Raw genomic sequence first — 12,611 nt, 5'->3', positions numbered from 1 at the left:
CAGGTCTAGAGATATGCAGTCCAGGATTTGTTAGTCTGTGTGGTCCCTCATAGTCATATGTGAAAATTTGTCTTATAATTTGCACAGCATCCAGTCTGTACTTAATATTTAACCATGGGCCACAGTAAAAGTGGTGACATCTCCCATACGCATGCACACAAAACCATTATCCTGAGGGGACATTTTGAATATTGTGACAAAGTTCTCTCTGATGGACCTCTTTTGTGTAATATTTACAGTGTACTTGAACATCTTATTTGGAGAAGGAATTTTCAGATTCTTAGAGGTAAACATAGTGTGTTAACTAGGTTTGTATGTACCACTGCTACTGGTTTCTAAAAAGCTGATTTACCTTAACACCCTCTTCATAGTTGTAGAGGACAAGGCTGTAGAGGGCAAGGCTGAACTGACCCGAGGGAGACCTTCCACTGGGCTGCGTTCACCCTTACTCTGCTTGTCTCCCACCTTACCTCCTTCCAGGTGCCATAGCAGATGTAGGCTATTCCTTTGCAGCATGATGTATTAAAAAAAATAATAACCACATTATTTAAAAAATAAAAACTCTCATTGCATATAATACAGTTAATTAGGGAATGCAAGTTAGGACAATTTATTTAATATATGGGGTCCCATTAAGAATTAGAACAATGAAATGGCAGAAAAGCTGAGCAGAGGAAGGCCAGTGCTTGGTGAGGACAACTGGCCCCTCGTTTCCCACTACTTCTTTCAATTTACCTTTGCCTGTTATGAACCAAGCTGCAATTCATTTTGAGCTTGTGCTTTTCTGTCCTCTTGCTTCAGTTCTATACTTTTTCAAAATAATAATGGGTTTCATAATGCTCTTCTAGGACTTAGATTTTGTTATAAGCCTACTTGATGTTGAGGTTTTTATAATGCTACTGAGGTCTTCTCCATTTTGTCCATCTACTTTGCTGTTTTCTTTAAACTTGCATTTATAAAACGTTCTTAGAGTTATATAAAACACCTTTATTTGGTTGGAAGCCTGAAATGCTCTAACGCCTAGTTTGTTGCCCTTGCAAAACAACTGTGTTTGTGAGCACAGGAAAGTTCATTTAGGTTGCGTGTCTGAATTGTTTTACGGTAATGTTGTTACGGAAGCATCCTTTAAATCAATTTACCTAGACTGTTCCATGATATGTAAGGATGAATGTGACACTTCTTAGTAAGCTTGTTATAAAATAATAACCAGCACCTTCAGGAGATAGCCACAGAGGATTGTTACTTAATTGCAAAAATTACTTAAATGTATGTACTTTCTACTCTCTTTCTTAAAATCTTAGTAGATGGTGGTGGAGGCCATCGCATTACAGAAAGCCTATATTCATGATTACTTTAAAGTTAAATATTTATGCTTGTGACTTTTAACTTTTATACTTAACACCTCTAATGCATAATTATCGTAATGACAAGGCACTTGAAGACAAATCTGTGTGTTGAATTTTAAGATTTTAGATATGTACTCTTATTAACCTCAAGAGGTTAAAGCTAAATCCAAAATCCATTCCTTCAGCAAATATTAGAGTGTCTGCAGTATGTTATGTAACTGAAGATGCAAAAATAAATAAAATATGGTATCTTCCCTCGAGGAATTCCTAGTCATTTGGGAGAGGAAGACAACACACAAAGATAAAAGTAATGGAGTGTAGTAATTGCAAAGATAGAGATAATTACCAGGTGTGATGAGTGGGGAAGGCACCTCACTAGGGGGCTAGCCAGAGATTTTGACTCTTGTTATCATGTATGAGTAGGAGTGATGGAGGGGTATATTGGACAAGATGTATTTTTTCCAGCGTCAGTACCTACAGAGTGTGTGAAAAGGGGTGGGGAGAGGGAACTAGGAAGAAGATGTTGCTCTGAGAATAAAGTGTAGCAGAATACGAAATAGTCAAGCCAGGTTGTGGGTGGAGCTCCAACGTTGTCATGATTGCAGTTTCCTAGCTGGCTTTTAGCAGCGAAAGGGCATCTGTAAATTAGTGTTTGTCTGAAAACTCCTCTGCAGTGTGGAGGAGGCACTGAAGAAGAAAAAGGAGACCAGAGATCAGAGAAGAGATTAGGATCCTGATGACTTGAATGGTGCTCCAGTGAGCAAGAACTTAAGTAGCAGGCAAGAAATTAAGAACTGTTTGCCAAGTAAAATGGCTGTGATGTTGTGATTGGATCTGAGGGCTGCAAGGAGAGGGAAGAGTAAAAGCTAGCAATTTTCTACCACAGGAAACACAATTCAGGGTTCTGTTGCCCACCGGGATGTGGAGATTACAGATGGACAGTTGCCTGGGGGCAGACATACCTAGCATCTGAGGTGACAGAGAGACTTCCCATCTGACTGAATATTAACTGAGGAAAACACAAAAGTGAAAATTGCCCTTAAAATAATCTAATCTATTTCATTTGATGCTAGCTATGTTTTGTTACTTCCAAATAATGGAAAGGAATGAAAAAAATAAGATTAATTTCTTGGTCAAGGAATGTGACAACGTGGAAAGATAAAATTCATACAGGTCACATACAAAGATACCAGTAAATTAACACTTCCTTGAGAGTGTACAATTTAAAACTTTGCTGTAGTTGAGATTTTTAAAACAAAAAATGCATATAATCACTGGCTTCAAAGAACTTGACACTTACAAACAGTGTGATTAAAATTATGTTTGAAGATGTATAAAGGAATTATCTGTGGAAATAGAATTGCTGAAAAAGAAAGACACCAATGAAATTCCTCTGTATTCTTTGGTTTTACCCAGTGGTTGGCCCAGGCATGGTTAGCCTGGAATTTGCTCACATACCTTCTCTCTTCCAAGTGTGCTTTGGTCCTTATTTTAAAAACCAGTGAAAGTTGGTCACTTAACACTTAAATCCTCTTAAGCATAATGTACAAATACTGTAACCAGAGACCGATGATGAAGCATAAATAATGGCTTAGTGGGATTTGTAGAGTAGCTGCAAGAAGTGTTTTTGAAGACTACCTGCTTACTCTTTGTGGCATCAACATGAAATGTTTGAATATACCCCAAATGGTCTTAATATTTTATTCTTGAAATTAGCAACTTTTCTTTTTAGACTGACTTCCACAACACTGTTCCTGGCCTGATGATGATGGTGATGTTTCTTTTTACTTTGTCTTTGAGTCTACCATTACTTATTTCAGCCTTTAAGCTTTTCATTTCTTATTGAGTGCTAAGAATCACACTTCATCATGTACTCTCTTAAAAAGAATATCCTCTTTGTCCTACGTTACAGCATTTGATCTTTTATGAAATGCCTATGAAGTAAAAGTAGGAGGTAGGATTCTTCCCATTTCACTGATGCGGAAACTAAACCAGTGAGAAATTGCTTCAAATCCTAATGATAGTAGAAGATAGTTTCTGACCCACTGGGTAACAAAGAGTTGGAAAAGGCTCACAGGATAATTTCATACGGGCTTTTTTCTTAAACCTCTCTCTCATCACCCTGGGAAGTGCTCATCACTCACGGGGATGGCTCTGTGTTCAATTACAAGCATTTGGCTCTTCAGGGGGCAGCCCAGGCTGTTAGACCCCTCTGAGCAACACAGCTCGTGAATCAAAAAATGTACTTGTTTTACACCTCCTCACAGGTACTGGAATTTTGCCTTCTTTCCAGACATGTACTTCTGTATATCCATGTGGCATATTTAAAAATATGTACTTGGTCATTTTCCAGGTTCCTGGTATAGAGCTTGTAAAACCTTTGGAATTTCTAAAGTGATAAAAGTGTATTTTGTATGCTAATGAGATGACCCAGGCAAATGAGGGGCGGGGAGGACCCTAGATAGCTCCAGGGTGAGGGCCTGGTCCCCAGAGGCAACAACATGTGATTGGAGGGTTAGAATTATCACCTACCCTCTGACATCCAGATTGGGGAAAGGGTCTGGAGATAGAGTTGAGTCACCAACGAATGTTTATTTATTTGATCAGTCATGCCTGTCACATGAAGTTTCAGTAACTCTGAAACAATGAGGCTGAAGAAGCTTCTCTTTGGAGAACACGTTGAGGTGCTAAGGTATACCCATAGAAGCCATGGAAACTATACTACCTCCCCACCCCCATTTGTTTTATGCATAGCTTCCCTATGGCTGTTCCTGAATTGGATCCTTTATAATAAAACTGTAATAGCAGGGATGCCTGGGTGGCTCAGCAGTTGAGTGTCTGCCTTTGGCTCAGGGCATGATCCCAGAGTCACTGATCGAGTGCCACATCGGGCTCCCTGCATGGAGCCTGCTTCTCTCTCTGCCAGTGTCTCTGCCTCTCTCTTTGTGTGTCTCTTGTGGATAAATAAATAAAATCTTAAAAAAAAAACAAAAAAAACAAAACTGTAATAGGTATAGTGCTTTCTTGAGTTCTGTAAAACATCAAATTGTGGAAAATAAGTGGGGAGAGGGGCATTGAAACCCCTGAATCTATAGCCAGTTAGTCAGAAGTGTGGGTTATGGGTGGTCCCTGGGTCTTGTGATTAGCTTCTGAAGTGAGGACAGTCTTGTGAGGCAAAGGCCTTAAACTCCTGGAGTCTGCATTAATTCGAGGTAGTTAGTGTTAGAATTGAACTGGAAGATGACCCAAATGGTTTCAGAGAATCGGAGAACTGATAGCTGCTGGAATGATGTTTTAGGTGTCAGGAAAAAAAAAAAAAAAAGAATTCAACTATATTCTCTCCCAGTGTTTGCCTTGTGTTTTTTGTTACATTGGAGTCCCCTAGACTTTTATTCATTGTTTCTTTAGGTATTTCCCAAATACAATGTGTATGTATAATAAGTTGGATTAGTTGATGAAAACATAATATTTTAAGCATGTGGTTTTATTCCATGGTGTATTAACACATTAAGTTGAAATGTTCATTTAAAAAATATGGTAGCATATCTATCTGCCACCCAGCCATCCGTCCGGAATGCTTACATCTAGTCCCCTGGGTTTGGCCATATGTGGATTACTTGTGACTGCACCAGGCAAGATTATACAAAAAGACAGTCATTGTGTGAAAGCCACATCTGTACGTAAATATTGTTACCAACAGATAGGTGGCAGTTGTAAAAATAAAATCTCTGTAGAGCAAAATTGTTAAAAATGAAAAATGAAGTCTGGAATGGAATTGCCTGAGTTCAAATTCTGACGTTACTACTTTTAGTTGTTTGACTTTTCCTTACTGAACTGTGGTTTTGTTATCTGTAAAATGGGATAATAGCTATATCTATTTTTGTGATTATCTTGTGAGGATTCTAAAAATTAATGGAAAATGCTTAAGACAGGACCTCAGGACACGCAGTACATTTTAGCCACTGTTACTTTTATCCCTACCACTACCACTACAACTGTCACTACTAATATTAGACTACTAATGGGTTTTTTTTTAACCTGATTTATAGCATAAAGTAAAGCTGTCCAGCTTATAAACTGTTCTGAGCACATATTTACTCAAAATGATTTTATGTGTTTTTGAACTTTTATTTATTTAATGAGAAGTTTCCTAGTTTAAGGAAGTATAAAAGTGAGCCAACTGTAAGATTTCTTGAGAAATGATAGAGGAAATGCTAACGAAATATTAGATAAGAGATCAAATAGACTAGCAGAGCAAAAGGAATCTTCTTGTAGTGCAGATAGAGACCTTAAAAAGAAGCAAAAAAAAAAAAAAATTGAAAATGAGAAGAGTAAATGAAACACCCCAGGCCTAATTAAATAGATGTCTTGGTTGTGAATAATTGACAAACATATAAAATTGGAAGAACATAGCATAGGAACCATGTGTTACCATCATGAAACATGTACAGCAAGATTTGGGCACTTGAGTTAAATAGATTGAATTAATTAATGCACTAAATGCTGCCATGATAGAAATATTTTATGTACTCTTTTATCTGTGTCATTGTCTTAAACTTAAGGCTGACAGAATGGGGAAACATGAGCAGCAAAAAGCTAATGAGAAAATATGCACCCGTATAACTTCAGAAAGACTTCACTACAGTAGGAGCCAAAGGCTAAAGTAGCATCACTTGGGCACAAACAGCTACTAGGTTCTCTGAAGAGTTCATTCGTTCATTGGCCTCACTGGGCATTGATGCCTGGGTGGCTCAGTCGGTTAGGCTAGGCGTCTGACTGTTGATTTTAGCTCAGGTCATTATCCCAGGGGAATGAGATCCTGCTCCCTGCTGAGTGTGGAGTCTGCTTTTCCCTTTCCCTCTGCCCCTCCCTCTGCTCATGCACACTCTCCCTCCCGCCCTCTCTCTCTCTCCGACCACCACCCCCCGCAACATGAATTAAAAAAAAAAAATCAGAAACTTGTATCTGTAAAGTAGCCTGTAATTGATTTTATAACAAAATATGTCAAGGTTTTATTATCACCTATTAATATGTTAGAATAGCAAATGTTATTTTGCATACAGCTAGTTTAAAAAACAAAACTCCATGTTCTTATGCAACATTGTTTTTCATGCTTCCCTTCTAATTCCATTTTATTGAACCAAGACTATAAACATATATATATTTTTTTAACTCAGTCCCATTTCGTTGGGCATTTAGGTTGCTTTCAAAGATATTCTCGTTCTTACAAATGAAATCTGACTTATATCCAGTCCTCAGGATTGTTTGGAAGCCTAAAAATGGTAGCATGGTTAGAATTATTATATGTATTTTAAACATTATTTTGTATCATTCACAGTAATGGGAGTAAAAGAAAAAAAAATTTTAACTAAAATTCAATCTGAACCCCAAAATTTGATTTGGGTCACTATATCTTTATATAGTGTTAATTTTTTTTTTCTTGATGTCATTTCAAATTACACATAGATTTTAGGCAGTGACTCTTAAACATCCTGCTGGGTGACCAGTACGTTCAGATTGTGCCTTAGTGCCCTGCTTTACCATTTGCTCTTTCATGTGCACTGTGAGAGCAACTTGGAGTCAAAGAAGGGAAATTGGTGTTAGATAATAAACACAGATTGTGCTCAGGGTACCAGTAAAGCAAATGTGACATTTGTTCCACATGTTGCTCAAGTAGCTTCTGATACCTTTACATTCCTGTGGCAGATTAGCTCGGACAAGAGAGCACTCTTTTTCCCCTATCTTTTCCACATGTTCATTGTTTCTTCTCGAGATCAAGATTTTGAAAAATATTAAAATTATATTGAAATGAGTTTAATGTTTAAAGGTCTGTATTTACCCCTCTTTTTCTGAATATACTGATTGTTTTGTAATGTTTATGGAGGTCAAGGGGCCTAATTTTAAACAAAACTTTATTAAGTGTGGTTTGTTTGTGTGAGCATTTCCTAAATTTCATCTTATGTTTATTGAAATATGAAATTTCCTTTATTTTTGCATTTGAAAATCTAAAGGTTTAAAAACAAATTAGTGACATTTATTTTGTGTTTAGTGGAATTTTCTTACTTTATTATTGTAAGGGTTTTCACAAATATTTTGTTCCTAGAGTGTTTTACCTTTTATATATTATAATTTTGTCCTTTCAAGACATTTAATATACTCTCTTTTAGTCTCTGTAGAAACGCTGGAAAAGAATTTGAAGCAGATGGGAAGGCAGCTTCAACAGCTTGAGAAAGATTTGGAAACCTTTCCCCCTCCTGAGGACTTGCATGATAAGTTTGTGACAAAGATGTCCATATCCTTCTGATATCTAAATAACTTAAGTCACTAGTCAACTAGAGTTACAATTTATTTAATGTTGTAGGTATAATTGCATAACCAGTGGTTATTCTGTAGTGCCAAATAACAGTTTAACTTTTGCCTTCTTGCAGGAAAATTTATCGTGTGTTTACCTATCATGAATAATACAGAAATGTATTCTGCTTTCAATTCCTTTTTTTTTTTTTTTGGTATCAATTTGGATATTTTCTCTCCTCTCTTCCCTTCCATTTGCTTTGTATCCTTCTGATGTTCATGGTAAATTGAAAGGATATGAAAACTCAGTTCGAATCTAACATCATGATGTGATTTAGATACTTTTGAAATGTTTCAAGAAGGAAACAAAGATTTTATAAACTGGTATGACTCTTCAGTCTAATTTCAAGGGTTGGTATAAAAATTATCTCATATTCCAGAAACTTTAATATTTCCTTTAGAAATACTGCATGGTTCCAAAACTAAAATGGAATTTGTCATGATCACCACTTGTGTAGGTCTTCTCTAAACCCAAAATAAAATCCCTGTGTGTGTGTATTTATATATAAATGAGACTTGAGTCCTGCCTAATTTAAGGTTTCTTTTGAATTCGATTATCTTTGGTTTCACTAACTTTGTGGCTTAATCTCTATTGAGTAATTGAAGTAATAAACTTTTTTTTAATTTCCTGAAATGAATGTTGAGTTGCTTTGCAAACCATTCTGTGAGATTAGAGACTGATATCTTTTGTGTTATAATAAAGTATCACTACTATGCATTATTAAAATCCCATATGGACCTCAGAATTTTATATGAAAGGATAACCCACTTCCAATGAGCTCTTATAAATAGACACTCCTAATATTTTAAACTGTGAGACTTGAAATAAAATAACTATTTTTCCTCTTTTCATATCTGTTCCCCTGAGATTTTAGCAAATCAAAAAATTATTATTTGGTTTGTCATAGATTTTATTGTATATGCTTTCAGCTTAATTGTGAATTAGCTCAATTTTTAGCTTTCTTTACTGTCTCTTTTGGGAAATACCATAAAAATGTACTCAAGCAACAATCAATTCAGGCTAATGTGTTTATTTCCTTTCATATCTTTCCTCCCCATTCAGTTTCTTCTTTTATTAGGCAGGGCACCCTTATTACTATGTTTGAGAAGGTGTTTTTTTTTTTTTTGTTTTTGTTTTTGTTTTTTTTTTAAACTAAAAGTAAAGTCTGTTTACTCATCAAAAAAATATTTTCTCAGCACCTACTCATGTGGTGAAGTATGCTTTTTAAAACTAAATTTGTTATTGCAGAGTTACATTAGCTTCATCATTCTTAGCTTTCCCCCCCTCAATCATTTTATCATGTTAAAATATTCATATGTGACAGTTTATTTTAATCACTAAGCACTATTAATTGAAGTACTTTCATCATTCCCTATAGAGAGAATGCATTTTAGAAAAGGGTTTACTTGGCATACAGTTTCTGGCAATACACTGTGAGCGTACTAATTAGGCTCAGGTTTCTGGAACCTATAACCTAAGATAAATTCCTGAGCTTAGAGAGAAGGTGATAGAATCCTGCTCAGCAGATGATCCCAGGACCTATCCATACTTGTATTCATATGACACAAGAAGCTGAATGATGTCGGTTTCTTGAAAGGTATGCAGCTCATAAAAAGCAACCAGCAGGAAATCAGAATCAGGAAGGATGAGGCTTTGTTGGAAACAATTTTTCATTCAGAGTACAATTATACTCCATGGACAAGAAAGCTACTACATCCTGTCGCTAAATATCACAACCTAGAAGCCTCTAATGAACTGATTAGCATTCATGTATCTCTTGGAAGTCAGATATATGAACAGTTGGTGCACTTTGCTATTGACAAAGCTTATAATCATAAATATTCTTTGCTGAGATTAGATTGCACTCGTTTGCTTTTCATCTTGGTTAGACATACTAGTTTCGAAGTAATTAAATTCATTCATTGCAAAGCTTTGTTTACTTTAATTAGGACTGACAACAAGTCACATTTGGAATATTAAATGGACTTATATAGATCTTATTAACATGGCAAATTGTGAGCTTCATATCAGATCTTAGAAAGTGAAAGAATTTGGAAACTAAAATGCACAATGAATAAAAATTATTTAACTAAAATGTGGGTTATTAATGCTGGAACTTTGTTTACATTTTAAGTTTTAGTGCTTATTATTTGAAACACATGTCAAGTGGTTTGGTTCATCAACCAGTTCTGAAAGAATTGATATTATCTAAGTTGTTAGGGATGCATTTTTACAAGTAGATATTTAAACAATCATAATTTAGTAACGTAAATAATCCATTAATTGAATTGTTTCCAATTATAACAATAGAACTTTGTTATCTGAAATTTCACTATTAGCATTCAATTATAGTATATTGTAATTTTACTCTTCCAGTGCATGCTTTTTATTTACATACACTACTGAGTATAAAAAGATGAATTTAGTTCATCCTTTAAAGCGCATGTACAATTATTTCATATATATCACATTAACTTTTTAGTAATAATTATGTTATTCTCCAATTGTTAAGCCAGGGTCAGAAATATAATTGGAGTTGACTATTTCCACTGTAAATATTTGCTTGAAAAATGTGTGACACGAATTCGAAGCAGGGCCACCGATATTGGTATGTGCAAACTATTACATGTGAAATATACATACTTAGCTCCTAAACGTGAGAAAATTAGGAAAATGCCAGGATTTGTGTCATGTGGTACCTGTTCGTTTCTTCTGAACTTTAGATTCTAGAATATTTATTTTAAGGAAACTAACAAATAGATCCTAGATTGTTGCCTTTGAAGACCTCCTTGTGCAGGATTTGCCTTTTCTTGTCTTCCTACCCCATCTCCTGAGTTTCTTAGAAAAAAAGTTATTCTGCCCAACATTTATATATTTTTCTATTTGTCACAACTTATGTTACAATACCTTGGCTTTTTCCATGTTACAATCTTTACATTTCTTCATTACAGTCCTACTTTATTTTCGTATTTTTTTCTTGTTCTAGTATATTGCAATGTTTTAGACATTTTTGGAATTATTACATAGATGCTAAAACTATTACAATAAATTCCTTGAAAGACTTGAGTCATATATCTATATTCCACACTGTGTAAAACACAGCATCTTTTAGGTAAAGGAATTCAGTACGTTTCTATTTAATTAAACAGTGGTTAGGGGGATCCCTGGGTGGCGCAGCGGTTTGGCGCCTGCCTTTGGCCCAGGGCGCGATCCTGGAGACCTGGGATCGAATCCCACGTCGGGCTCCCGGTGCATGGAGCCTGCTTCTCCCTCTGCCTGTGTCTCTGCCTCTCTCTCTCTCTCTGTATGACTATCGTAAATAAAAAAAAAAATTTAAAAAAAAAATAAATAAACAGTGGTTAGTAAAATAAGGAATGGGATCTGTGGAACATAAACTGTATAATGTACATTTGTAAGAGTGCAAGTTTGGGTAATTGGATGATTTGTATTAGCAGATTTTTCTTTTGAATTACCCTTCTCTCTCTTTTTCTTCCTTCTTTCGTTGTCTTCCATTTACATTTTTTTTTTTAAGATTTTATTTATTTGACAGCACAAGTAGGGGGAGCAGCAGAGGGAAGAGAAGCAGGCTCCCCATTGAGCAAGGAGCCCAACACTTGAGGCTTGATCCCAGGACTCCAGGATCACTACCTGAGCTGAAGGTAGATGCTTAACAGACTGAGGCACCCAGGCGCCCTTTCCCTTTACATTCTTAACAAACTTTTAAAACTCTGGTTAAAATATCCTGGTTCTCATCCAAATTGGTAATGATCTTTTCCTCCCCTGAGATCTCACAGTGCTTATAGAAGGTACTACACCACGTGGCGCTCATTGCTTTTCATAGTTACACCCTGGTTGTTCCTAGTAATGTCACCTTAGTCAGGACTTCCCTGACAACCCAATGTAAACTAGCGTCTCTTAGTCTGTATAATATCACACACATTTTCATCATCCTACTTCTCAACTCTGAACATCTCATGCATTGACTTCTTTATCCTCTGTCATCACACTCCAGAACATGTGTTTCATGACATCAGGGATTCTGACTACCTCGTTAACTAGTATTTTCTCTATTGGCCAGAAGAGTAGAATGCAGTGGAGCTTAGTGAATACTTATCAAATGGCTGGCTGGATCCTGAGTACTTAAGATGATCTATAAAAGGTATTAGACATATAGGACTGACTGAAGCTGGTCCTTGTAAGATGTGTTAATGGAAGTAATGGATATCTTTCTTGGGGGAAGCACTATAATGAGGGCGGGACATGAGACTAAATGTAGACTGTGTTTGTGCTGGGAGGTTTCACCATCTCCCATCAGTAATGATGTAGAGTGCCTCGTTAATGTAACCATTTATTCTGGCCTATCAGACAATCATTTTAAACCGAAAATTAATTTGACTATTTCCCAAATTGTTTCTGTTCAATCACAATTTTACCCATTCTTGTGGGTAATTCCAGTTATTCAAAGCTCCACTTCATTCCTTTGGAAGCAAATTGTTTCAGAGATAACAATGATAAGAAAATTAACTTATAAAGCACTCTAGATGTTAAAACAGACCATGTCATTTCCATGGTTTTGGCTTTTGGCTTTCATTCTCATCACATCTTTTTACTGTTTACAAAGAACTGTACTTTGATTAAGAATGCTCGGGGGTGGGGGCGCCTTGGTGCCTCAGTCATTTAAGCATCTGCCTTTGGCTCAGATCATAATCCCAGGGTCCTGGGATGGAGTCCTGCATCAGACTCCCTGCTCAGTGGGGAGTCTGCGTCTCCCTCTGCCTCTGTTTGCCTCTCCCCCTGGTTTGTGTTCTCTCTGTCAAATAAATAAAATCTTTAAAAAAGAAAAGATGATCAGGGTGGCACCTGGGTAGAGTAGTGGGTTAAGTACCCAACTCTTGATTTCAGTTCTGATCTAA

General features: G+C 36.2%; 1 protein-coding gene across 1 annotated transcript in view; it reads left to right on the top strand.

Moving 5' to 3' along the window:
* The window catches only part of DIAPH3 (diaphanous related formin 3), a 489,880-nt gene that overhangs the window by 292,592 nt on the left and 184,677 nt on the right, over positions 1-12,611 (top strand). Inside the window, exon 23 of the mRNA XM_055336191.1 lies at positions 7,514-7,639. Coding sequence (XP_055192166.1) covers positions 7,514-7,639 — 126 coding nt within the window. The remainder of the gene's footprint in view (positions 1-7,513; positions 7,640-12,611) is intronic.

The sequence above is a fragment of the Nyctereutes procyonoides genome, unplaced genomic scaffold (assembly GCF_905146905.1).
Source record: "Nyctereutes procyonoides isolate TBG_1078 unplaced genomic scaffold, NYPRO_anot_genome, whole genome shotgun sequence".
Lineage (NCBI taxonomy): Eukaryota > Metazoa > Chordata > Mammalia > Carnivora > Canidae > Nyctereutes > Nyctereutes procyonoides.
This window is presented reverse-complemented; position numbering and strand designations above follow the sequence as displayed.